Source organism: Jaculus jaculus, chromosome 3 (genome assembly GCF_020740685.1).
Source record: "Jaculus jaculus isolate mJacJac1 chromosome 3, mJacJac1.mat.Y.cur, whole genome shotgun sequence".
Lineage (NCBI taxonomy): Eukaryota > Metazoa > Chordata > Mammalia > Rodentia > Dipodidae > Jaculus > Jaculus jaculus.
Genome location: NC_059104.1, coordinates 175,543,148 through 175,571,045, shown reverse-complemented (window position 1 = coordinate 175,571,045; position 27,898 = coordinate 175,543,148). Strand labels below are relative to the sequence as shown.

The window sequence follows — 27,898 nt, the reverse complement described above, 5'->3', positions numbered from 1 at the left end:
AGGCTGACCTGGAACTCACAACAGTCCTCCTATCTTTGCCTCCCAAGCACTGGGATTAAAGATTTGCACCACGATATCCAGCTTCCCGCCCCCCCTCACATCATGCAGATCTTGGGCAGGTTGCTACAGCCACTGTGAGCTCCTAAATGCCCCGCCACTTGGTGCCTGGAAGACTGCATTTCAAAGCATTCCTTCCCAGTCTTTGCTTCTTACACTCTTTCTGCCACCTCTTCTGCAGTGGCTCCTGAACCTAATCTCGAGCACTTCATGCATAGTAACTCATTTATGCTTAGAGGAGCCTGTGAGGTCGCTACTACTACATGTTGACGTGTGAAGAGACCGAGGCCACACAGCTATGCTGCATGGCCCACAGTAATAAGCATACCTGGTTTTTAGTTTTTTATTTATTTTTATTTTTTGACAGATGAGTATCCTTGGGGGCCTCAGCTTTCTTCTTTGTGAGGTGGAGAAAATACCATTGTCCTTTCTACCTGGGCTTCTTGGTAGATCCAAATGACAGAATGCGAAAGTGTTTAAAACAATGTGTTACTGGAATTTTGAGGGACAAAGCCTGGGGTGTTGAAGTCCTGAAAACCTAGGCTTGTCCACCTGTTGCCAATATACCAATTCAAGAGACAGGCAAAAATAAAAACAGAGAAAGGAAATTTATTCCCTGTGGCCACATTGCGAAGAGGAGTAAATAAAGGGGTGGAGTGATTACCAAGTCTGTCTTAGGGGTGCTCACATGAGGTTTATGAAGAAAGGGCAAGAGACCTACATAATATAGTAGTCTTGGTCTTGACATGGTCCTGCCCAGCTTGTGTAATGTGTGAACGTGTAATGTGGCTGTTAAGCCACGTGGGTGTATTCATTTTCCTTCCTTGGCTCTGTACTTCCTAAATAAATACAATAATTTAATAATTATCCTTCTTAGTTTGGTTTGCCCACTCCTTGGCTAAATGCAAACACGAACCCAGAGTTTGGGGGTTCAAGAACTTTCCTCAACCCCTAACACCTCGGTTCAAAGTCCATTGTCTCAGTCAGGTCTTTTCTACTAGGCTGTCTGATAAGTTGTCAGAACAGTGTGAAATCTCTTCCTGGGAGGCCTTCAGTGTCTCACTTCCCTCAGCCTGGGATTCCTGGGGGAATTTTAATTCACTGGGAACCATTGTTTTAATAGTCTGCCAGGGCCCATTACAACTACTGCACTTGGGATCTTTCAGAGCAGTAGTGATCATTTCACCTTTGGGCTAAAACCAAGTGCAGAGCTGGGCGTGGTGGCTCATGCCTTTAATCCCAGCACTTGGGGGGCAGAGGTAGGAGGATCACCGTGCGGTCAAGGCCACCCTGAGACTGCATAGTGAATCCAGGTTAGCCTGGGCTAGAATGAAACCCTACTCAAAAAAACAAAAACAAAAACAAAAAAATAAAACCACATGCAAAGCCAGCACTGGAGAAGAAGGGAAACTTGCCGAGTGAGGTTGGGTGAAAGGCTCCTGGCTCCCACCCAGTGTGAGTGCTGCTTTGAGATGCCGGCTGTAGCTCTACTTTCCAGCTGCTCTAGGCTGACTAGTGGCAAAAATTTTTGCTGATATTTAGAATCATGATTTGAGGTGCCAAGGGCTAGAGAGATGGCTAAGTGATCAAAAGCACTTGCTTAGAAAGCCTGATGGCCGGACTTTGATTCCCCAGTACTTACATAAACCCAGATGTACAAAGTGGTACATATGTCTGGAGTTCATGTTTGCAGTGGCAGGAACCCCTGGTGTGCCCATTCTCTCTCTCTCTTTCTTATCTCTGTCTCTCTCAAATAAATAAATATTTTAAAAATCAGAGAACTAGGGAGATTGCTCAGTGGTTAAAGGTGTTTGCTTTATAAGCAAGCCAGCTAGGTTTGCAGCATCAAGAGAGCCTGACATGCCCCCCACCTGTGCAAATAAATAAATATTTAAATTTAAAATCAAGAAATTGACCAGGCATGGTGGCAAATGCCTTCCCAGCATTGGGGAGGCTGAGGTAGGATCACTGTGAGGTTGAGGCCAGCCAGATACTACATAGTGAATTCCAGGTCAGCCTGGGCTAGAGAGGGAAACCCTACCTTGAAAAACAAACAAACAAACAAAATCAAGAATTGCCGTGAGTTTAAGGTTATCCTGGGCTAGAGTGAGACCCTACCTGGAAAAACCAAAAAAAAAAAAAAAAAAAAAAAAAATCAAGAAATTATGTTTTTGTCCCCCCCCCCAATTAGGGTTTTACTCTAACCAAGGCTAATTTGTAACTTACTCTGGAGCCCCGGCTGGCCTTGAACTCTTGAAGATCCTCCTATCTCAGCTTCCTGAGTACTGGGATTAAATAGGCACATATGCTATCACACCCAGTTTAGAAACCAGGTTGTTTGTTTATTTTTTGGAGCCAAAAGATATATGTGGAATGATGTTTTGTGCTAAAGCAGCCTTCCCCTCCAACCAAGGAAGCTGTGGGGAAGTAGGATAGTAGCCCTTTGCTTGGGTGGTGTCTTCTCTTGGGCCCTGGGGACTGGTGACAGAAAGGCTCTCTCAGGAGGCCCATGTCAGCTCCCGTGGTCCGGCTGTACACCGCTGGCTATGGATTTGACGGGCTGTTGGGTGAGGCACAGTTTTCTCAGGTGAAAAACTTGGAGGCAGTTTTAGAACCTGCCTTACATGGCTGTTTTCTTGGTAATATTCATGGGTCCCACAAAGTGGCCCACTGCTCTGCTTGGACCCACATTGTGTTCACTTGGGCACGGAGAGTGAGCTGTGCTGAGCCAGGCAAGTGGACGAGGAAGAAGGATAAAGAGGGCAGGATGGAGTGTGTGCCTCCGCAGGCAGCCAGAGAGGGACAGTGTGGCCCTTCTGAGACCCGTGGCTCACAGTTTTCTCTGTTGTAGCCTCTTCCTTGAGGTCTGAGCTCATAATGCCTCTAGGCCTGGTAGCTGTCTGGATTGACTGTGATGCCTATGTGAATAATTATAGGTCACTTTACAAAACCACTAGTTGGCTACATCCCTCAAGAATGCCTGATTGTAGGCTGCAAATATGAAAATACACAGGGCTTTAAATGCATGGCATACCTCATTTCACAGAGCAGTGACTTGAGTCAGCTGTGACTTGGGTGGCTTTTGGTTATGTGGGAAGCAGCTTGGTTAGTGTGCTGACCAGCCCGGAAGAGGGCCAGAGGCCCATTTCCCAAGTTGCCCATAGGGAGCCGGCGGACTTTGGGGAAACACAAGCTGGTGCCATTGCCTGCAGTTCACAGCTGCGCGTCTTCAGCCAACAGGTCTGCTTACCCAAAGGGTCATTTGACCCCTCTGTGGGAGTTATCTCCAGAGGCAAGCTACAGACTACGTTAGAAAAATATTATGTTTGTATAGGTGTTTAGCATTGTTGAGTCTTGTTTTTTATTTTTTTAATTTATTTCTGGGGTGGGGGGTCACACATGCCATGATGCACAAGTGGGTTTGAAGGGCAACTTGTAGGTATCTCTGCCTCACCTTCTTGGAGACAGGCTATCTTGCCACTGCAAAGGAACTGCCAGGCTGCCAAAGAATGGCAGACTAGGGGACTGGAGTGAAGGTTTAATGGTAAAGGTGTTTGCCTGCAAAGCCAAAGGACCCAAGTTCAATTCCCCAGAACCCACATAAGCCATATGCACAGGATGGTGCGTGCATCTGGAGTTTGTTTGCAATGGCTGAAGGTCCTGGTGTGCCAGTTCTCTCTCTCTCTCTTGCCTCTGTCTCACTCTCAAATAAATGATTTTTTTTTTTTTAAAGCAGTTTTGCTGACCCCTGGAGCTCTGGATTCTCCTGGCTCTACCTCCCATTGTTAGCAGGGCCATTGGAATCATAGATGCATGTGTCACTTTGCATCTGGCTTTACACAGGTGCCTGTTAGCCTGGCAGCTACACCCAGGGAAATGGAAATTTCAGATAATGTTCTGAATTCTATGAGGGTATTTTCCAAGCAGAAATGCTTTGAGAACACATCAGAATACATGCGCAGGCCTCCGAGGACGACTTTGAAGAGGATTCCTGGACTGCGCTCTCGAGCCCTCCCAGTGGGACCAGGCCGTATCTCCAGCGCTCCCTCAAGTTCTCCCGCCCGAAGTCAGGACCCAGAAGGAAGGTGGCAGTGACAGGCCAGGAAGAATACCCTCACCCACCCTTGACCATGCCAACACCCTGATACTCTACTTCAGGTTTTCAGAACTGTGAGAAAATATATTTCTATTTAGTTAAATTTTCCTGGGGTGCTAGAGAGATGGCTTAGTAGTTAAGGTACTTATCTGTAATGCCCAGATGCACAAGGTGACACATGCCTCTGGAGTTTGTTTATACCCATTCTGTCTCTCTCTCTCTGAAAAAAACAAATAAACTAATAGATAAAACGTATTTTTAAGTTTCTATATAAGTGCCAGCACTCGAGAGGCAGAATTAGTAGGATTGCTGTGAGTTTGAAGCAAGCTTGAGATTGCCTCAATTTGGGTTAGCCTGGGCTACCAAGACCCTACCTCAGAAAAAAAAAAAAGAGTTCTATGCAGGCTGTCATCCAAATGGCTGTTAGTATGATGGGAAATTTTCAAGTTCTTTAAGAGAAGTAGGGTGTCTGCTGTGCCATATGTCACTTAGCTGGACGGTATTGATTCAGGAGCCCGGTTTCACAGGGAGCCTTCCTTGGTGATAGGTGGGGCCTGATGCCTGCCCAGTCTGGCTGCTCTGTTCTGGCCTGTCAGTGCTGCTGGAGCTGAGGAGAAAGCCGGGGCTTCATCACCTCCCCTGGACTCTGCGTGCGTGCGTGTGTTGGGGGGGGTGGTGTCTGTGGCCCTTGGAGTTCTCCTTTCTCAGTTTAGATGTTTTCCTTTCTATAATTCTTTCAGTCACCTGTAAGAATCGAGGAATTCCAATAGCAGAAGGGATATTAGGTGCCACGTATGTCAGTCTACAGAGGGAGGAGGTCAGGCCTTATCTGCCCTTCTCAGAATCCCAGCGTGTAAGTGGGTGTGGAAGGCACGGGGCAGAATAAAAGGGGCTGTCTTGAAACCGTCCCTGGCTCCCCTTCCTTTTCCTCTCACCCTCCCTCATCCTTTTTGCTGAAGAGAAGCCCTTCCTTGGGTTTAGGTAACGAGCTGCAATAGTTTGAAGTCTCTTGCTGTGGCTGTCCCAGAGAAGAGGACAGAGACACACCTCTGGATGACAACACCCCCCCGCCACACACACACACAGATTTCCTGCTCATTGTTTCACTGGGCCTGTTTTTTCTCTTATAAAAAAGCCCCTCGTGCCCTGAAAATGCCTGAGATACAGGCTTGAGGCGGAAAGCTTCTGTCTTCACGTTCAGCTGTGAATAAACCTGCTTCCTTCCACCAGCTCCTGTCACCTGCACTTCCGGCGGAGCAGTGAGTAGTTACTGGACTCCAGTAACGGTAGGGGTCCAAAAATTCCTATGGAGTGAGTCCTGGCAAAGAGCAGCTCCCATAGATCATGGTGGTCTCTTTGTGTTTTGTTTTGTTGGTTTTTCAAGGTAGGGTCTCACTGTAGTCCAGGCTGACTTGGAATTCACTACGTAGTCTCAGGGTGGCCTCAAACTCACAGCGATCCTATCTCTGCCCTCCGAGTGCTGGGATTAAAGGCATGTGCTATCATTCCCAGCTCCCACATTTTTTAATATGTTCCTACCATTATTCCTCAGCGTGTAAGTATCAAATTAGTATACCTCTCAGTAGTAATAATGCATTCGAATATTTGATTTTAATATATATTTTTATTTATTTACTTATTTATTTATTTGACAGAGAGAGAAAGAGGCAAAAAAAAAAAAAAAATAATACCGGGACTAAAGGCGTGCACCACCACGCCGGGCTGTGTGTCCGTCTCTTTGATCATGTTCATTACTTCCCACTATGTGCCCTTGCTCCAAGCTCTGAGGTAGCGCAGTGAATGACATAGTCCTCATCCTCAAGAGTGTGGTTTGCATTTGAGAAATAAGGAGTTGGAAAGGTGCTGTAGTCTGCAAGATGAATTGATGAAGTTCTGGAACTTGTAGAGCGCTCAGTGGAGAAGGTGCTTGGCTACATAACTTTGAGTACCCGAGTTCAGATCCCCAGACCCATGTAAAGGTCAGAAGCTGTGGCCGGCTTCTGTTCTCCCAGTGCACCTATTGTGAGTTGGAAAGTGGAGACAGGAGAATTTCCCAGAAGCTTGTGAGTGGAGTGATGAACATGAGAGACCCTGCCTGCCCAAAGAGAGGCTGAAGGTGAGACCCACCTGAACATTGTCACCTAACCTCCACATGCGCACCATGGCCCTCATATATCCACACGCAAGATAATGAACATGCACACACACACAAAATAAGTAAAAATCTAAAATGCACAGGGCCTGAGAGATGGCATAGCAGTTGAGGTGCTTGCTTGCTTAGCCTAAGGACCCAGGCTTGATTCCCTAGTACCCATGTAAACCAGATGCACAAAGTGCACATGTGTCTGGAGTTTGTTTGCAGTGGCTAGAGGTCCTGGCATTTTCACTCTCTCTGCCTCTTTCTCTTTCTCTCTCTCTCAAATAAAATAAATAATTTAAAAATTTGAAAAGAAAGAAGTTTAAGATGTGAAAATTAAGGGTGAAATAAAGACATTAAAAACATTTCCAGGGAGATGGTGACAGACACTGGTCACTCAGATCTCATCCTGAGATCCAGAGGCTACAAGAACTCAACACTAAATCAGATCTCTACCATGCCCACCAAGGCTCAGGGAACATTGTGGAAGAAGGGGTATAAAGATTATAAGGGCCTCAGGGTGGACATAATTAGCTTGAGGCACCATCCTCCCCACAGAGACTGGGACTGAGCCTTTATGATGCCACAGTAAATACCAGTAACCCCACCAAGTAGGACCCTTAGTAGAATGGAACCAGAGGAGAGGGGATATAAGAGTGTAACCCCTGTATTAAAAAGTCAATAAGGGCTGGAGAGGTGGCTTAGCAGTTAAGCACTTGCCTGTGAAGCCTAAGGACCCCGGTTCGAGGCTCGTTTCCCCAGGACCCACGTTAGCCAGATGCACAAGGGGGCACATGCATCTGGAGTTCATTTGCAGTGGTTGGAATCCCTGGCATGCCCATTCTCTCTCTCTCTCTCTCGGCCTCTGTCTGTCTGTCTGTCACTCTCAAATAAATAAAAATAAAAAATTTAAAATAATCAATAAAAAAATCCCACTGCAATCTTCCAAGGAAGAACAAAAAAAGAATAAGAAATTCTTCTTCATTTTGGCGTCCCTGTATCACCTTATTATCCGAGATCCCCTTGGGAGACCACAGAAAACGTGTCTCATCCCTTCTTGACATAGGAGCCTTCAGGATTCTCAAGACAATTACCACCCTTCCCCACCCTGCTTTCTCTTCTGTAAGGTAAACATTCTCAGTTCCTGTAGTCATTTCTTCTGTGACAGGCCTGAGTGCCCTCTCCATCCTGGTCACTATCAGCACGATACAGTCCAGAGGGACAAAGTCTGTTCCTCTGCCAGTGTGGAGTCTGGAACACAATACCGTATCCCAAACATTGGTTTCCAGGGAGCGTCCCAGCCTGGGGCCGTTCCTAGATGTCCACTTTTCTTTGCTTTCTTTGCGCCCAGGGAGCAGGTGGTGGAAAGAGAAGGTCCTGGCTTAGGCCCCACTCAGGACATCTTCATAGCTGACCCGTCCTGAATCCAGCATCTCCCAGCCTTCATCTCCCTCTGTCGTGCTCCTGTTCCCCATCCCACTGGCAGAGGTGGATCTACACACAACCTTGCTTGTGAGGATTTGCCTTTCCTTTTGAGTAATCACCCTTCAGTACCCTGGAAATTAGCGTGAAGAAACAAATCCTAGCATAACTATATTCTATTTTGGTCCTTTGTCACATTCTCCACCCGCCACCCATACCTACAATGTGAATAGTTAAGTCCTGTGACATCACAACAGTTGGCTATTATATCTCAATTGTGATTTCACCAAGGGAGGATTATGACTTTAGGAAAGAAAAAAGGGAATGTGTATCTGGAAGAAACTACATGGAAATAAGAGAGTATTTTCATGCAAATCTTCACCCACGAAGACTGGGTTGGATTCCTTGGTTCCCATTATACCCTGTTTTTGATATATATATATGATCTCATATTTAGAGAGAGAGAGAGAGAGGGAGAGAGAGAGATGGAGGGAGGGAGAGACACACACAAAATGTGTGGACATTGCCCAAGTCTCAGCGTGTATAGAAGTCCCCTGCTGGCTGGTTGGCTTGTAGGCTGAACAGAGCTTTTCTCTGATGGAGCTCAGAGGGGACCCTGGGGTGAGCCTGAGGCATGTGTGCGAGGCCCCTGGGCTGAGAGGAAGCTGGTGAGAAGCCAGAGGGTCTGTGCCACTCTTGGAGCGAGCTGCCCACAGACCCCAGTGTTACTGTCTGTCTGCTTCTGGGTCAGGTGTGGGCTGCCCAGGAGCTCCCTCATGGCTCCTGGATGCCGAGACTTAAAAACACTTGCCACAGAAGATTCCAGACTCTCAGTTTATGGGTCCTGCTGCTTCACTAAACGTTTTATAGTTCCCACTGGCCTAAAGAACTAGTTAAGTTTCACTGATTAAATAGCTTTTAACAATTTTGTATGATTATATCTTTATCCTAAGATAGTGTGTAGCTCTCTGGGAAAAAAAGACACAAATTGAAAGGAAAATATTTTTATTTCATGCTTAAATAACCACAGTTATTTACTAATGGGATGTACTGCAATGCTGCACAATGTCTCAGATCAAATCCTCATTTCCTGCTCCACACTACTTTTTTTTTTTTTATCATAGCAAATGTTGAAAACCAGCTACACAAAGAAATGACATCATTGAGAAGAATGGAATGCAGGCTAATGTTGAAACTGAACTTGAGGGATGCGTGACAAATGTTGACTGTTGCTATTTCTATTAAAAATGTATAATGTCTTAGCCAGGTGTGGTGGTTTACACCTGGAATTCCAGGCAGAGGTAGGAGGATTCCAAGGCCAGTCTGAGCTACATGAGGAGATCAGCCTGGGCTAGAGTGGGACCTGCCCTAAGGGGAAAATGTATAATATCTTCACCCATGTGAGTTTATCAGGGTGCTCTGGGCACCTCAGTACACAGTTTGAGAACCACAGACTTGCTGATGCACACGCTCTGTTGGAAGAAAGAATAATGAGGCAAATTCTGTCTTTATTATGACTAAGGGCGTGGGGCGACAGGTGGGCAGACTCCTCTTTCCTGCTTTCTCATCTGCAGAAGGGCTGCCCTAGTAGGGAAGGCCTACTATTTGACAAGTGTGTGAGCCCCTCCATCCCTCAGTGAGGAAAAATGAGGAGCATCTCACCTTTACTTTGTATTGATTCAAAACTCTAAACTAGGTGAAGAACAATGCAGTCTAAACACTAAGAATTCAAGGGCTGGGCATCAGGTTTTTTTTTTTTTTTTTTCTTTTGCCAGTATCTTTTTCTAACTCTTTCCAGACAGAGCTGGTCTGCAGGGATGTACTTGGGGTGGAAGGTGGCTTTCTGCCACAAAACATATGAGACCAAAGGCCTAATGTGCCCTGGTATCAATTATAGAACCTAGTGCCAGCCTCTCCCGACTCTGCATTCTGCCACTTACTATGAAACTTGGGGCAAATAAACTCTCCGAGCCCAAGTTACCTCATTTATATAATCGGAACGATGACAGCTGCCTCGTACTGTGGTGTAGGGGCTGGATGAGGTAAGTGCATCAGTCAGCAGACCATGGCCACACAGGTGCGTTCTCTTCTGCTGCCCTCCAGAATTGAGACTACGTTAAATAAGCATTCTTTTCATTCAAAAAATGGCATCTAGGGCTAGAGGGATGGCTTAGTGGTTAAGGCGTTTGCCTGCAAAGTCAAAGAACCCAGATTCCATTCCCCAGGACCCACATTAGCCAGATTGCGCAAGGGGGCACATGCATCTGGAGTTCATCTGCAGCGGCTGGAGGCCCTGGCTCGCCCATTTTCTCTCTCCCTCTCCCTCTTTCTCTGTCAAATAAATAAAAATAAGAAAATATATTTTAAAATGGCATTTAGAGACTAGAAAAGATACCCGAAGAGTAGAAAGCAGAAGTTAAGTTGTAATGACCTGGCTACAACCTGCAGCTTGAAAGTTGTTTTCTGTTGCTACTGCTTTTGGGGGGAGGGGGTGATACTGGGAATTGAACCCAGGACCTTGTGCATGCTAGGTGAGTTTTCTTCCACTGAACCCACCGGCCCTAGGATATTTTGTTGTGAGACAGGGTCTCTCTGAATTGCCCAGGCTGTCCTCAAACCCAGAACTCTCCTGCCTAGGCCTCCCAAATTCTAGAAGGATAGGTGTGTGCCACCCTGTTCTGCCTTGGCAGTATGTTGGTTAAAAGTTTCCAAGTCTGCTGAGCTCTGTAGCTTCTGTGCTGTGTTAAAGCTTTTGATTGAAATATGTGATATAAACATGAATTTACATATTCAGTTCAGTAAGAGTTTTTATAGCTGAACCCATGTAACCAATACCAAATTAAGAATCACAATATTAGCATGAGCCACTGAGCATCTCTGCAGCCCTTCTCTATCTCAGAATTGCCTCCACCCACTACTAGTCTTCTGATTTTTAATAGCATCGATTTTTTTAACTATTTTTTTTTTTTTTCTTTCTGAGATAGGGTCTTACTCTAGCCCAGGCTGACCTGAAACTCCCTCTGTAGACGCAGGCTGGCCTCAAACTCACAGTGATCCTTCTACCTCTGCCCACCAAGTGCTGGGATTAAAGGTGTGCGCCAACACACATGACTTTTTGGGTTTTTTTTAAACTATTTCTGTATTTTATTTTTTAAATATTTTATTTATATGCAAGCAGAGAGAAAGACACAGAGAGAGAGAGAGAGAGAGAGAGAGAGAGAGAGAGAGAGAGATCGAGGACACACACCAGGACCTCCTGCCACTACAAACGAACTCCACATGCATGCCACACTTTGCATCTGGCTTTACATGGGTGCTGGGGAATTGAACCCTGGTTGTTAGGTTTTGCAGGCAAGCACCTTAACCTGTGAGTCATCTCTCCAGCCCCTATTTTAATGCTTTGGTTTTTTTGTTGTTGTTGTTTTGTTTTTGAGGTAGGGTTTCACTCTAGCTCAGGCTAACCAGGAATTAAATATGAAGTCTCAGGGTGGCCTCGAACTCATGGCGATCCTCCTACCTCTGCCTTCCGAGTGCTGAGATTAAAGGTGTGTGCCACCACGCCCAGCTTTTGTATTTTAATACTTTTTGTAAATTGAATCATGTAGGATATGCTCTGGGTGTCTATTTAGTTAGTTTTGAGGTTTATTCATGTTGTGTTAAACTATAAATTGTTCATCCCCATTGCTGTGTAGTATCCCACTATGTAAATATTCTGTAACCTACTTTTCATTGGTGTTTGATGGGTGATGGCGTTTGAGTAGTTTCCAGATGCAGAGCTGTTAGGAATGATGCCGCTTCCTCCATTCTTGTACTTGCCTGTGGTGCACACTGTGTCTGCAGGAGAGGACTTGCTGGGATTAGTATATGCATGTGTTTAGTTTCAGTGTATTTTTGTTTTGCTTTGTTTTGGTCTGGTTTTTCAAGGTAGGGTCTCACCACTCTGGTCCAGGCTGACCTGGAATTAACTGTGTAGTCTCAGGGTAGCCTCGAACTCAGAGCGATCCTCCTACCTCTGCCTCCCGAGTGCTGGGATTAAAGGCGTGCACCACCACATCCAGCTCAGTCTATGTTTTTAACCTGGGTTTCCTTTTGGCCAGCATAAAGATCTTCCACAGCCACAGGGTATGTCCTAGATTGAAAGTCACAGAACGTCAGGGACAACTGATCAGGAATGGCCAAAACACTACACATCCGGAAAGGAAGGCCAGCAAAAGACCTTTGCGTTGTATGATTGGAAAGTCCTCAGAGAGCCCCCCTGCCTGCGCTGTTTCGGGCATCGAGAGCATGGCCCCGCTTTAAACGTTCTCAGCGTGTGGGCGCCGCGGTGCCTTCACTGCAAGGCTGGTAGAGATAGACATGGAAAATGGAGCCCCAAGCTGCCCACCCTGTCCAAGGAGGACCACTCTAAGGTGTTGGTGTTTCTGAAAGCTTGCTGTGTTTCGATGACTGTTGTAGGCACTGAGGACAGACCATTGAGCCAAAGACAAGGATGCCTGGCTTCTTGTTGGATGGTGACAACAGCTGGTGGGGGGGTGGAGATAGGGGAGGGGGAAGAGTATGCTGAAGTCTCAGGTGGGGAGGGTTCTAACTTAGTGTGGTTGAGGAAGCCTCACTGAGAAGATGGCAGCTAACCAAAGACTTGAGGAAAGAAGGGAGCACTCTCTGTGGGGGATGCATTCTGTCTACGGCAGGTGTGACGGCCCTGGGATAGGACTGTGCCTGACATGTTTAAAGATGTAGGGGAAAGGGTAGGTGCAGTGAAGTCACAGGTGTAATAGGAACTTGGATGATGAAGGGTCTCGCAAGTCATTGTAAAGATTTTGGCTCTTAGCCGGGCGTGGCGTCACACACCTTTCATCCTAGCACTCGGGAGGCAGAGGTAGGAGGATCACCGAGAGTTCGAGGCCACCCTGAGACTACATAGTGAATTCTAGGTCACCATGAGCTAGAGTGAGACCCTCGGAAAACAAAAAAAAAAAAAAGATTTTGGGACGTGTTTGTGTGTGTGTTACACACATAATACTTCTAGTATTATATGTCACAACCTTTCACTTCTCTGATCCTCTTGCCTCTGCCTCCTAAGTGCTGGGATGACAGGCGTGGGCCACCACACCCAGCTCGTGTGGTGCTAGGGATTGCCCCTGGGCTTTGTGGATGATAGATTAGCATTCTACCAACTGAGCTTTACCCTCAGCCCCAGATGTGGGGTAGGAGTGTGGACTTTGCATTGCCGTCTTCATGACGAGCCCGTCCGCGTGAAAGGAGGCCCTGGGCAGCAGCTGTGCTGTGAGACGCCATCCGGCTTTTTTTCTCACAGTGGTAACATATCACCAGACAAAGTGGCTTCTCTTGTCTTGCCAGCCCTAGGTTAAGCCACTTGCTAAGAAGCCACGTCCAGACTGGCAGAAACCGCTCTATAGAGGTTTTTGAAACTATCTTGGAAGCAACTGGATTTCCTTCGGCCTAGAGTTGCCTCATGAGCCCTCACCCTAATTCAGGCTTTTGGGAAGTGTTTAAACACAGCTTACAGTCACCACAGAATCTGTGCTGAAGTGGAGACAGACCATCTGGCAAGAAAAAGGATTGAAATGGAAAGGGCTTTCTTTGAGGAGGAGTGGACGGTGGATAGGGAAGAGCTATACAGAGTTCTTCATTTTTTCTGATTATTATTCATTAACAACAACAACAACAAATTGTCCCTTCCTATGGCTACTGAATGAAGTTTCAGCTTTGTAGGGACCTATAAAGACTGGCAGTTCTCTGACCTCCCAGTCATGCAGACCCTGGGCCTTTCCACCTGAGCAGGCTCATTATCCTCTTGACATTGTTGGCTTGAAGGGCTTTCAGAACCCTGGAAAAGAGCCAAGGTATGAGGTATGCAGAACGAGGGAAGCAGAAAAAGGGTCTTTCATGTTGGAAGGAATGGGGGAATCTTGGTGGGTCTTCAAGCGTGTTTGATGTCCACCCAGATGTTCTGGGTTGCCCGCTCCCCTGTCACCTGTAATCGCTTATCTCTTGGCACAGCAGAGCCACAGGCCCATCCTAATGGTGACCTTCCCTGCATGTAAGTGAGGGGAGGGGAAGCCTGGCAGGGAGAGAGTGTAGGAAGCAGCCCTAAAAAGTTAGGAAGAGGGCCGTAGCTAGTCTCCTAGGCACTCTAAACTTCTAGAACCAGGTGGGCGGCTGACTGGGCGAGAAGGCACAGGGAAGGGCATTCTTATCTCCCTCCTGAGAGCTGGGGAGCTTTTCCACAGGGCATTTTGCAGGGGACTTCCATGCTTCAGGAAGAACAGGAGCTAGTGTGAGGAGGAGGTCCATGGAGCAAAGGGTCCTTCCTCCTGACTTAGTTATGTCTGGGAAAGGAGTGCCAGTATTGTTTGCTGGGACTGTGGGGGGAAGAAATGAAAGATGATGCTCTCCTCAGAGAGTTGCTATCTCTTCCCTTATCTTTTTGGCCAGTGCTAAGGCACAGGAAGCAGTCAGTAAGAAGGCGCAGAGGGTCAGAACAGGTGTTTGGCAGGCGGGTGGGCCCCGGGGCAGTCAGATCATGACCATACACTGTCATGACAGCAGTGTCATTGTCATTGCTCTAGTTGCAGTGTCCTGCCCATGACCAGGCCAGAGGTTGACACTTGGTGTCTTTCTCATCACTTTTGACTTTCCATATATATATATATATAGTTTTTATTTATTGATTTATTTGTCAGAAAGAGAGAGAGAGAGAGCACGCACCAGGGCCTCCAGCCACTGCAAACAAATTCCAGTCACGTATGCCCCCTTGTGCATCTGGCTAGTGTGGGTCCTGGGGAATCGAACCGGGGTCCTTTGGCTTTGCAGGCAAGTACCTTAACCGCTAAGCCATCCCTCCAGCCCTCTACCTTCCTTTTTTGAGACAAAATTTCTTACTGAACCTGGAGTTCACAGATGTGGCTGGACTAGCTGGTCAGTGAGCCCTAAGAATCCCATCTCCACCTCCCCACTGCTGGGATCATAGCGCCCCCCCCACTGGTTTTTACATGTGTGCTGGAGATCTGAACTCGGGTCCTGTGTGCCATGCGCTTTACCATCTCCCCAGCCTCGAGGCTGCTTCTTAAGCTATGATTTCTACACAAGCTGATTGCTTAGACAGTTAGAGCAGTGGCATTAGTAGAATTTCTCTGTAGATAGAGGCTTCCTTTGTCAGGTGTCTTGACTTTCACTAGCAGAGATGCTTGGCAGAATTTGTTTGTTCTTGGTGACAGCTCTGGCCCCAGCAGGATGGAGGGCTTTCCCTACATGCTTGCATCTTTTCCTCAGCTCTGTCAGGGTTCTGCAAGATTTTTAAAAAATATTTTATTTTTATTTATTTGAGAGTGAAAGAGAAGCAGAGGGGGAGAGAGAGAGAGATACTGAATTGGCACGCCAGGGCCTCTGTCTGCTGCAAATGACCTCCAGACACATGTGCCACCTTGTGCATCTGGGTTATGAGGATCCTGGGGAATCAAACCTGGGTCCTTTAGCTACGCAGGCAAGCGCCTTAACGGCTAAGCCATCTCCCCAGCCCTGCAAGTTTTGTTGAATCCACCTATAGATGGGCACCTAGGCCAAGGGGTCATTTTCCCAAACGGCATTGTTGTCTAGGGTGAGAATGTTCGTCATTAGAGGCTGGGCTCTCCCAAGAATGTGTCCCCTTCACAGAATGATGCCCCAAGCCATCCCCACTAGGCTTTTGGGAGAGTAGCTGTGGACTAGGTGACAGGCTGGATTACACTGCCAGATGAAGGGAGGCCAACCCAAGCAAAAACAGGAGTCTTCCAGAGGGCGGGTGGGTGTGGGAGGGGGTTCTAGCATCCGTCCGAAAGGCTGTGCCCTGCCCTGGGACTGGCTGCCCGTCTGCAGCACGCACACCCTGCCGTCCAGGAGGCTTAGTTGGCTGCTGCTTTGGCCCAGCCTCCTAACTGGGATGCAGGTGCCAGCTGCACTCCTGGCCAGGTGGAGGCCGCGGGCAGGGAGGTCTGGCGCTGACCTGGAGACGGCTCTCTGCCGAGATGGGCCACTCTGCTCAGCGCTGGCTAGCTACTGCAGTCCAGAAACTTTGGTTACTCTGGCAGATTTTCTAATTTCTCAAGAGAAACTAGAATCTGCAGTTCTCTTTACACTCAGTTTCTTAAATGTTTGACGACTCATTCAAATGACTTAAAAATAAAGAGAAAGCCAAGTGAGACTTGTCTTTGCTCTCGTGGGCTATGAGTTTACAACTTCCAGTGTAAACTCCTTTTCTCAGGAGTTTCTAAGGACAAAGCAAGGAAAGAAATGCTGGCTACCGGGTGGGTGGCAGGAAGCGTTGTTTTGAAATACAAGAAGCCGGAGCATTCTTCATGGCTGAGGAAGCTGCTTAGACGAGGCGTGGATGAGGCTTGCAGAAGCTCCAGCCATGTACCTGCGTCTTGGTTGCGGAGAGTCAGTAGTTCCTTGCAGCGTGTTCGACGTGTCCATTTTTGGCTTGTTCACAGCTGCGCAGCCTTGTGAGAAGATAGATGGGGAGTGGCGACTGCTTAGGCCTTTTCAAGTCCTTAACATGTTGCAAATCACACGTTTTCATACTTAAGGGTGTGTAAGAGTAGCTCACTGGAAATGCAGATTCCTAGTTCTGTCTCCACAGGTTGCTACTTAAGTAGTTAAGGTGTGGGGCTCAGGACCCTGTGTGTGTGTGTGTGTGTGTGTGTGTGGGTGGGTGTGATTTTTTGGTGGGGGACAGAAGCATTTTTAAAAAATATTTTATTTAGCCAAGCATGGCAGCATACACCTTTAATCCCAACACTCAGGAGGCAGAGGTAAGAGTATCTCCGTGAGTTCGAGGCCACCCTGAGACTACATAGTGAATTCCAGGTCAGCCTGGGCCAAAGTGAGACCTTACCTCAAAAAAATATATATTTATTTATTTGAGACAGAGGGTGGGGGATGGGTGTACTAGGGCCTCTAGCCACTGCAACCTAATTCCAGAGGCATGGGCCACCTTGTGCATCTGGCTTTATGTGGGCACTTGGAAGGCCCTTAGGCTTTGCAGATAAGCACCTTAACTGCTAAGCCATCTCTCCAGCTGTCTCCCCTACCCAAAATTTTTGTTGTTGTTGTTTTTTGAGGGTAGGGTCTTGCTCTAGCCCAGGCTAACCTAGAATTCACTATGTAGTCTAGGCTGGCCTCAGATTCACAGCAGTATTCCTACCTCTGCTTCCCAAATGCTGAGATCAAATGCATACACCACTATACCTGGATTTAAAAAATATTTTTATTGCTTGGTGTGGTGGTACACGCCTTTAATCACATCAATTGTGAGCAGAGGTAGGAGGATCACCATGAGTTCAAGGCCATCCTGAGACTATATAGTGAATTCCAGGTCAGCCTGGGCTAGAGTGAGACCCTACCTCAAAAAAACAAAAAAAAATTTAAATTTATTTATTTGCAAGCAGAGACACAGAGAGAAGAGAGAGAGAAACAGAGAGAGAGAGAATGAGAATATGTATATGCCAGGACCTCTAGCCACTGCACATGAACTCCAGATGCATGTTCCTGTGCATCCGGCTTTATGTGGGTACTAGGGAATTAAACCCAAGTCATTAGGTTTTGCAGGCAGGCACCTTAGCCACTGAGCAATCTCTCCAGCCTAGGACCCTGCATTTTTAACAAGCCCCATCAATCTTAAGGTAAGTGCACAGTAAAGTCAAAGATTTGGGTCACAGTCTTGCTCTGTCCCTTCACTGGATAAGTAAAGTTGGGCTGATTATTTAATTTAATTTCAATTTCCTGTATTACTACTATCCCTTAGAATGTTTAGAATGCTTAGAATTGGGGCTGGAGAGATGGCTTAACAGTTAAGGTGCTTGCCTGCAAAGCCAAAAGACTTCGGTTCGATTCCCCAGAACCCACGTAAGCCAGATGCACAAGGTAGCCCATGCGTCTGGAGTTCATTTGCAGTGGCTGGAAGCCCTGGTGTGCCCAGTTGTGCTCTCTCTCTCTCTCTCTCTGTCTGTCTTTCCCTCCCTCCAATAAATAAAAATAAAATAAGATATTCTATGAGAAAAAAAGAATGCTAAGAATTGAATTAGAAGACCCCTGGCTTGGGGCTGGGACTCCATTACAGACTGCCTGTTCCCACCCTCCGCCTGGCCACTTCCTAGTTGTGTCCCTTGGGGCTAGTTCCCTACTCTGTATCATGGTTTCCTTTGTAAAGTGCAAATAATAGCAGTTCCTACTTCACAGGGTTGTCAAAGGACTTAATGATTTATTCCATGTAAGTGCTTATAATTTTAACCATAGAGTTACAAAGGAATCTAGCAGCACATCTTAATGAACATACCTTAGCTTTTTTTTTTTTTTCCAGGTAAGGTCTTGAGGTTCTTTCCCTGTGAATAACAAATAAGGCTTAATTGACCTTTCAATGAGGCCTTTCTGATATCCACATCTTACTTGACCTTTCTCCCTTGACAACCCCACCAAGGCATCACTTTTTTTTTTTTTTTTCTGAGATAGGGTCTCATTCTAGCCCATGCTGACCTGGAATTCACTATATAGTCTTAGGGTGGCCTCAAACTCATGGCGATCCTCCTGCCTGTGCCTCTGCCTCCCAAGTTCTGGGGTTAAAGGCATGCGCCTCCATGCCTGGCTTGACACCACTTTTATTATTATTATTATTTTGGTTTCTTGAGATAGGGTCTCACTCTAGCCCAGGCTGACCTGGAATTTACTATGTAATCTCAGGGTGGCCTTGAACTCACAGTGATCCTCCTACCTCTGCCTCCTGAGTGCTGGGATTAAAGGCATGCACCACCACGCCTGGCAGACACCACTTATTTTTATGTCCTGTCTCCTTGCACAGTGCCTGGCATAGGAAAAATGGACTTAATGACCATACATGGGAGTGTGAAAATGATGGGCTTGGGAACTGGGAGGCTGTCTTCCCAATACCCAGAGAAGCATGATCTGGAAGAAGAACCATTTCGTAAGCTTCTTTGTATCTGGCAGCAATCCTGGGAGGTAGGGCTTGTTGTTTTGCTGCTGTTCTATCAAGAGAGTTTGGGGCTGAGCGATGACTCAGAGGTTAAGGCACCTGCCTGCAAAGCCTAATGACCCCAGGTTCAATTCCCCAGTACCCTCATAAAGCCAGCTGCACAAGAGTCACATGCATCTGGAGTTCATTTGCAGGGGTTAGAGGCTCTGGTGTACACATTCTCCATTTGTTCCTCTCCCTCTTTCTCTCATATATATATGTATGTATGTATGTATGTATGTATGTATGTATGTATGTATGTATTTGAAGCTGGGCGTGGTGGCGTACACCTTTCATCCCAGCACTCGGGAGGCAGAGGTAGGAGGATCGCTGTGAGTTCAAGGCTATCCTGGGACTCCATAGTGAATTCCAGGTCACCCTGGGCTAGAGGGAGACCCTACCTCGAAAAAAACAAAACAAAACAAAACAAAAAAAAAAGCGAGACTTTGGAACTCTCATAGAACTAGCAACTGACAGGATTGGGTGCCATTATCTTACTGTCAGGTGTTCTTTTCACTGGACAGCATGTGCCTGGAAGTCCTGTTGTTTCTTTCCCTGGATTTGTGGTAGACACTAATTGAACAGTTTCATCTTCCAAACATGCAGTTTCTGCCTGGAGTGCCACTGATGGACCTTTGAACTGGCAAACAGCTTGTCATCTCCCTTGCCCCTCTGTCCCATTTCCTGTGGGCATTTTCACCACCACCGGCTGGCCCCTCTCTTTAACCTGATTACTTAAAGTGCCAGGTTAAAAGTTTACAGGACACCTGGGTCTGCTCTTAAGGGCCTGGGCGAAGCATTATGGCCCGGGAAGTCAGCATGCTGAGAGTACTCAGGCCGAGCTATGGGTATAAAAGATTAGCCTGCCCTTCAGCTCCTCAAACCCAAGCTCTTCTCTTCTGCTAGTAGGCCTGGCCCAGAGGATGCTCCTGTGTTGGTGTGTCTAATCCTCCCATCCCTTCTGGAGCTGTCAGTGGTGTTTGCCCAGATATCTAAAATCCTAGGCCATTTCCTATGTTTTTTTCTTTTTCTTTCTTTTTTTAAAATTTTTTTTATTTTTTTAATTTTTTTTGAGGTAGGGTCTCACTCTGTAGTCCAGGCTGACCTGGAATTCACTATGTAGTCTCAGGGTGGCCTTGAACTCACGGTGATCCTCCTACCTCTGCCTCCTGAGTGCTGGGATTAAAGGCGTGCGCCACCATGCCTGGCTCCTAGGCCGTTTCTGAGAATGACTGCTGGACTCTTTTTTCAAAAAAAAACAAAAAAAAAACCCTATTTTTATTGACAGCTTCCATAATTATAGACAATTATAGACAATGTGATAATTCCCTCCCCGCCCCCACAAATTCACCCTCCGTCCTATCCCCTCCCCCTCTCAATCAGTCTCTCTTTTATTTTGATGTGCTCATCTTTTCCTCCTGTCATGAGGGTCCTGTGTCGGTAGCATCAGGAACTGTGAGGTCATGGATATCCAGGCCATTTTGTGTCTGGAAGATCACACTGTAAACAGTCCTGCCTTTCCTTGGGCTCTGCCACCTCTTTGCAATGGACCCTGAGCCTTTGAGGGTGTGATAGAGATGTCCTTCCGCTGTCAAGTCTTCTCCTGCAGAAGTGTAACCAGTAGTAACCTGGGGGCAGTCTGCTCTGCCCCTGTCTTTGTTACACCTTCACAGGACTGTTCTTGTGTCCCCTGAAAGTCAGAGCCAGCGACATTTCCATTCGCACCCGTTGGCTTTGTGTCCCTGCTACGACTACATAATAGCATTTCAGAGCGGGGTGGGGGGGGTCATCCCTCCTAAGTTTGGACATTCAGGGAGAGAAACAATATTTTTTCATCGTATCATTGTAGTATATTTCAGTTCCTGGCCTTTCCACACATCTTTCACCCTTTCCTTGGGGGCCTGCCCTGGGAGAGAAAGAGGCGTGCGCAGTGTTCGCTGATAGGTGACAACAGTCACCGAGATCACTGCAACCACGTCGGAAGCTGATGTGTGGCCATTTGGCTCCTGGTAGCACCCAGCTCCCCGAAGACCCTGAGAGCTAGCTGGACAAGTTTACAGAGGCCATCTTTTCTGTCTTTTCTGTTGCACACACCATCATTCTCAAACACAGAACTGGGTACTGGGATGCTGGAGAATTTATCATGAGAGCTGGGCATATCATTACGTCATCCTCCCCACCCCTAGCATCATGCTGTGCCCCTGTTGACAGAGTTTCTTCCTTTAAGTAAGGAAGGCTTTTCCTGCTTTATAAAGGATGAGCGGTTGGTTTCATTGTTTCAGAAGTACCTGCAGTATCCTCCATGAGTGGCATTTCGTGGTGTCCCTTTTCCATCTCCTATCTCCATCACTAAAATGGCCAGCCGACTTTCACTTTCTAAATGACCTTTCTTACAGCATGAAAGCTTTTTTTTTATTTTTAGAAATAATAGTTCATGCATTTTTCTTGTGTTACCTCTGCTTTTATTGATGTATCTAAGAAACTAAGCCTAAGCCTGTGTCACAAAGAGTTGCTTCTGTGTTTCTGTCTGAGCTCTTGTTCTTTTCCTCTTGCACTTGGGCCTGTGGGTCCTGTGGCTCATTTTTATCAGCGATGCTGCGTGGCTTGTGGTCGGGTCCCTGCTGTGAGCTTCCGCCTGTGGATGCCCCGTCTTTCCAGCACCATTTGTGGAGACTTTTCCCTCCCTCACTGAATAGTCTTAATATCCTTGGGAATCAGTTGACCATACACGTGTTCATTTCTGGACTCTGGGCTCTCTCCCGTTGATCTGTTGGTGTTCCTGTGTTGGTGTCGTGCGGTCTTAATTACATAGCTCTGCGGTATGCTTGGAAGCTGGCAAGTCTGAGGCCTCCATATTTATTATTCTTCAGAACTTTTTCGGCTGCTCTAAGTCCTTGGCATTTTCAATATATTTTAAATCAGCTGTCCATGTTTGTAAAGAAGCCAGAAGAGGTGTTGATGAGAATTCTGCCAAATCCACGGATCAACCTGAGGGAGTGTTGCCATGGTAACAATGTGAAATTTTCTAATTCATGAATATAGAATGTTTTCCCATTTTTTTTTAATTTTTTTTTTATTTATTTATTTGAGAGCGACAGACACAGAGAGAAAGACAGATAGAGGGAGAGAGAGAGAATGGGCGCGCCAGGGCTTCCAGCCTCTGCAAACGAACTCCAGACGCGTGCGCCCCCTTGTGCATCTGGCTAACGTGGGACCTGGGGAACCGAGCTTTGAACCAGGGTCCTTAGGCTTCACAGGCAAGCGCTTAACCGCTAAGCCATCTCTCCAGCCCATGTTTTCCCATTTTTTAATGACTAATTTCTCTCAATGATGTTTTTAGTTTATAGTGCACAAGTCTTTTTATTTTTATATTTTTAAAATATTTTTATTTATTTATTTGCAAGCAGAGAGAGAGAGATAGAGAGAATGGACATGCTGGGGCCACTAGCCCTTGTAAACAAACTCTATACGTATATGTCACTGTGCATCTGGCTTTACGTGGGTACTGGGGAGTCAAGAACTGGGGAATCAAGAACCTGGGTTGTTAGGTTTTATAGGCAAGTGCCTTAACCTTTGAGTCATCTTCCCAGCCCACAAGTCTCTTACTAAATTTATTTCTAAGTATTTTATTCTTTTGGCTGCTGTCATTAGTAGAATTATTTTCTTAATTTAATTTTAAATTGGTTGCTGTTAGTGTACAGAAATGAAATCAATTTTTGAAAATATTTTTATTACTCAGCTGGGCATGGTGGCACATATCTTTAATCCTAGCACCAAGAGGCAGAGGTAGGAGGATTGCTATGAGTTCGAGGCCAACCTGGAAGTGCCAGAGTGAATTCCAGAGCAGCCTGCACTAGAGTGAGACCCTACTTTGAAAAGCTAAAAAAATATTTGAGATATGGTCTTGGCTGGCCTCAAACTCATGGCAATCCTCTTCTGCCTCACAAGTGTGGGGATTAAAGTTGTGTTCCACCATGCCCGACCAAAAATTTTTATTTATTTATTTATTTATTTATTTATTTATTTATTTATTTATTTATGTGTGATGAGAAAGAATATGAATGAGAATATGGCTATGCCGGAGCCTCTTGCCAATGCAAATAAACTCCAGATGCATGGGCTACTTTATGCATCTGGCTTTACATGGATACTGGGGAATTGAACCCAGGCCAGCAGGCTTTGCAAGAAAGTTCCTTTAACTGCTGAGCCATCTCACCAGCCCCCAAATAGATTATTTTCCTTTTTTTCCTTTCCTCTTACCCCATCTCAAAAATTGATTTTTGTGTCCTGCAAACTATCTTGAACACACTGTTAGTCAACTTTGCGTTACTGTGAGAAAGCACGTGAAATCATCAAGAGAGTGTTTATTTTGGCTCATTCTCTGATGATCCATGAGTCCATGGTCACTTTGAGTCTGTGGTGGGAACACACCGCAGAGGAGACTGAGGTCCCTCGTGGTGGCCTGACTCCCTTACCTAAGCCCAGTAGCGCCACAGGCTGGGCCCCAGGCCTTCAACACCCAGGTGTTTGAGGAACATCAAGATCAAAACTACAGCATTTTACTTACTAGGTTAGTGTGTTTTGTGTGTGTATGTGTGTGTGTGGCGTTCCTAGGATTTTCTACATATAAAATCATGTCATCTGCATATAGAGGTAATTTTATTTCTACCTTTCCAATCTGGATATACACTTAAAATTTAACTGTTTTCTTCATGATTTGCCATAAAGTAGTATTCCTTAAAGGTTCCTTTTACTGTTGGTGACATGTTAGCTAACCACTCATAGATGGGCATTTTCTTTGGCTTTGTAAATATTTAGATACCTTATATATATTCTTTGTATTTTATTTTGATGCAGATTAACTCCAGCCCTGGAGCTCACTCTGTAGCCCAAGTTGGCCTCGAACTCTTGGTATCTGTCCCTCCTACCTCAACCTCCCGGGTGCTGGGATAAAAGGCCTGCACCACCATTCCTGGCTTTATATATGTTAATTCTAATGGTTACCAGAAAAGCATGACTAACGCTTCTGGCCCACGGCTGAATGGCTTTATCAGAATAGTCTTTCCTAAACATCCTGCATCAAATACCGCACCCGTCTCATTCTCCTTCCTTGTTCCTTCATTTTTTTCCCTTCGTATCACTTATCAACACATAGGGTATTATACACGGATATACATTTAAGCATCACACAGGAGATACCTGCATGTCTGTTGTCCACCCATTCCCCAGGCCACCTGCCCAGGCTGCTCACTCCTGAGAGCAGAGGCTCTGTTTTATTCTTTGCTGGATGGTCAGTAGCCTTGGACATAGTTGTTCAGTAAATACTTGCTGAATGAGTGAATGGTCTATTGCTTAGAACAAACTTAACATTTTTATTTTTATATACTTAGTTTTGGTTTTTCAAGGTAGAGCCTCACTGTAGCCCAAACTGCCTGGAACTCACTCTGTAGTCAGGCTGGCCTCAAACCCACAGTAAGCCTCCTACTCTGCCTCTGGGATTAAAGGCATGTACCACCACATCTAGCTTATTCATTTTTATCATTTTTTGATGGTTAACTTTAAGATAGGAAAATATTTCAAGTTTACCCATAAAAATGAATTAATAATAGGACAGGAGGTATGAAATGTGGCAACAATTATAAATACTATATGGAATGATATAAGTTTGGGAAACTTTTTAAAGGTGAGAGATGGGCCGGGCGTGGTGGTGCATGCCTTTAATCCCAGCACTTGGGAGGCAGAGGTAGGAGGATCGCCGTGAATTCAAGGCCACCCAGAGACTACATAGTGAATTTCAGGTCAGTTTGGGGTAGAGCAAGACCCTACCTTGAACCTCCCCCCAAAAAAGAAAGAAATCTAGCTTTCACAAATAAGAGGAGGGGGTCTGGAAAGATGGCTCAGCAGTTAAGGTGCTTTCCTGCAAAGTCTAACAAACAACCCGTTTGATTCCCCAGTACCCATGTAAAGCCAGATGCACAAAGTGGCGCATGCATCTGGAATTTGTTTGCAGTGGTTGTACCCATTCTAGCTGTTTCTCTCTCTCTCATTTGCTCTCTTTCTCTCCTTGCAAATAAATAAAAATATTATAAAAATGAAGGTTGGAGAGATGGTTTAGCAGTTAAGGTGCTTATCCATGAAGCCTGAGGACCCAAGTTCAATGCCCTAGAACCCATGTAGGCTAGATATACATGGTGGTGCATACATCTGGAATTTGTTTGCAACGGCTAGAGGCCCTGGTGCACCTATTCTCTCTCCCCCCTCTCTCCCTGCCTCCCTCCCTCCATTTCTCTCTAAAAAACACTTAAAAATACTATAAAAATGAGAGGTGGAATAGAGAAGGAGTTACTTTTTTTTCTTTTAAAAATCATTTTCTAAACTGGGTGTGGTGGTGCACACCTTTAATCCCGGTAATTGGGAGGCAGAGGTAGGAGGATCACCAAGAGTTCGAGGCCACCCTGAGACTAAATTGTGAATTCCAGGTCAGCCTGAACTAGAGTGAGACCCTACCATGGAAAACAAAACAAAATTCTACAAGGTAGTAAATTATCTGTTAGCCCACAGACTCTTTCCTGTCTTCATTCAGAGTGTGGGAAAGTGCTTCTGCCATCTGCCTTAGACACCCTTCTAGCCCTTGTGAAGCTCATCTGCAAAATGTCTGAGGTGCTGCCTGTGCAAATGTGGCTTACAGGCTTGTCTTCTTTGCAGGGCTCTGGGTTTGCAGAGAGCCGAAATGACCATGACTGCCAACAAGAACTCCAGCATCACCCATGGAGCCGGAGGCACTAAGGCCCCTCGGGAGACTCTGAGCAGGTAGGTAGGGGATCACTGCTGGAGGAGGGGTGGCATCAAGGGATCAGCTAAATGGCTTGAGTCCTGGGTAGGGTCATTGTGACTTCCAGCTATCCAGATGACTTTTCTGGGCTCAGCTAATGTGAGTATTGGGCAAGTCTTCTATGATTCATATTCCATTTTCTCCTTCTGTAAGTCTCTGAAAGAGACAGCAGTCACCCTAAAACAAGGTTTGCTTGGTGCAGTGGGAGGCCTTAGCATTCTAGAAAGGGGACAGCAAGAAACAGCTGATGTTCTTCTGGCTGCAGCCTCTTCCCAAGGTGGGACAGCCTAGGACCATTGCCTGAGCTGGGCTGCTCTGCTGTGAGGAAGCTGACCGCATGGAGGTAGGGTGGACAGGCAGTATGTCTGTGAGCTCAAGTTCCAAGCAGCAGTTTGGCTCTGTAAGAGCGGAGGCTTTGTGGCAAATAAAACAGTGTGGAGAATTTTAGTATTTTAGTCAATAAAGTATAATTCACTCTCTTGGTTTCTGTTCCCTTTACAAAATGTGGGAACATAAGACTAGAGAAACCAAAAAAAAAAAAAGTCTAGAGAAACCTTGGAGTTTGGAGTCCTATACGCCTGGGTTCACATTTGAGCTCTAGCTACTCACCAGACAGTGAGATCTCATTCTACTTTGAGTACCCTCTAAAACCTTAGCTACCTCATCTGTGAAGTCATAGCATAGTATATGTGCACAGCCTTCACACACACACACATGATACATATGTGCCACACACCTTTTTTTTTTCTAAGATAGGATCTCACTGTATACCCTAAGCTGGCATTGATCTTGCAATTCTCCTGTTGCAGGCTCCTGAGTGCTGGGATTATAGCCATGCACCACTGTGTCTGGCCCGTGTGTGTGTGTGTGTGTGTGTGTGTGTGTGTGTGTGTGTGTGTGTATTGTAGACACCCTGAAATAAACTCATGTGACTATATAGTGCTATTCTTAATTTTAGAGGACTAGCATGTTTAGGAATGTACTTGGTGATTTATCATAACTAGCAGCCTTCAGCTCCTATTAAACATTCTTTCCTTTTTTCTTCTGATTTTCACCCTGCTGGGGTTGGGGAGGCACGGCTGTGCAGTATTTACATCACATTGCAAAGCAGCATCAAGACTGCTGTGTTCTGTTTGGAATACATGCCTACAGGTTTCTAAATGTTTTCAGAAACTGCTTTCCCTTGAGCTCCCCCCATGCCCGCCATCCAAACATGCTGCCCAGTGTTTGTAAGTACTTGAGCTTCAGCCCCCCACCCCCCGCGCCTTTGCTGCCTTCCTGCCACATTCCCACCTGTCCCCCTCCCTCTTCTCTGGAAACCTCACTGTGGGCACGGAGTCCCGGGCCTCTGTGTCTACACTCAGGAGCCACCCCTGTGCTGAGGGTGATCTGGTGATTTCTCTGGCTGCCTTCACTTCAGCCACTACCTGGGCATATTTGGGCAGGAACTCACTGATTCATCCAGGAAGTCATTGTCTGCAACCTGAGAGGGTTCTTCTAGGTGCCAGACAGTGGGGAACAAAGAGGGGTGACCCACCATCTCTCGCCATGATTTTGGCTCCTGAATGTCTTAGTGTGACTTTTTGCTAGATTATTGGCATTGACTTGGGGCTTTTATCATTGCACCCTGGTATGGCTAAGAAGTTTGGGTGGGGTGGAGGGGACAGGGTGTAGATCCTTACTAAGCTGGGTCTTGACATCCTGGCTACTTTGGGAACCTTTACATCATACAGAGTCCATGGAACCCTGTAGTACTGATGTAGCTTTGGAAAGGGGGAGCTCTGGGACATGGGAACTGATGGGGGAGGACATGTGACATGTGGGACCTGATGGGACTGCGCAGATGTTTGTTTGCAAGGTGTTTTTGTTTGTTTGGTTTGGTTTTTTGAGGTAAGATCTCACTCTAGCCCAGGGTTTACATGGGTACTGGGGAATTGAACCTAGGCTGGCAGGTTTTGTAAGTAGATATCTTTAACCATTAAACATCTCTCCAGCCCCTTCCACGTATTTGTTTATTGACCACACAAGCATATGTGTATGTGTGTCTGTCTGTCTTACTGCTGTTGTGAGAGAATGCCAGATGCATAAACCACTTTGGGGTTGTCTTTACAAGGTGCTGGGGAATCTAAACTAGGTTGGCAAGCTTTGCAAGCAAGTGCCTTTCACCACTGAGCCATCTCCCCATCCCCTTCCTTTTTTATAAAAAATATAAAAGAGAGAGGAAGAGGCAGAAGAGTGAGAGAATGGGTGCACCAGGGCTTCCAGCTGCTGCAAATGAACTCCAGACACATGTGTCACCTCATGCATCTGGCTTACGTGGATATTGGG

At 46.2% G+C, this 27,898-nt stretch overlaps 1 protein-coding gene across 5 annotated transcripts in view; it reads left to right on the top strand.

Moving 5' to 3' along the window:
- The window catches only part of Dennd2b (DENN domain containing 2B), a 183,516-nt gene that overhangs the window by 101,040 nt on the left and 54,578 nt on the right, over window positions 1-27,898 (top strand). For all 5 annotated transcript variants that reach the window (XM_004650885.2, XM_004650886.2, XM_045145038.1 and 2 more), the window contains one exon: window positions 25,444-25,548. In XM_004650885.2, coding sequence (XP_004650942.2) covers window positions 25,469-25,548 — 80 coding nt within the window. In that variant the 5' untranslated portion in view covers window positions 25,444-25,468. The remainder of the gene's footprint in view (window positions 1-25,443; window positions 25,549-27,898) is intronic.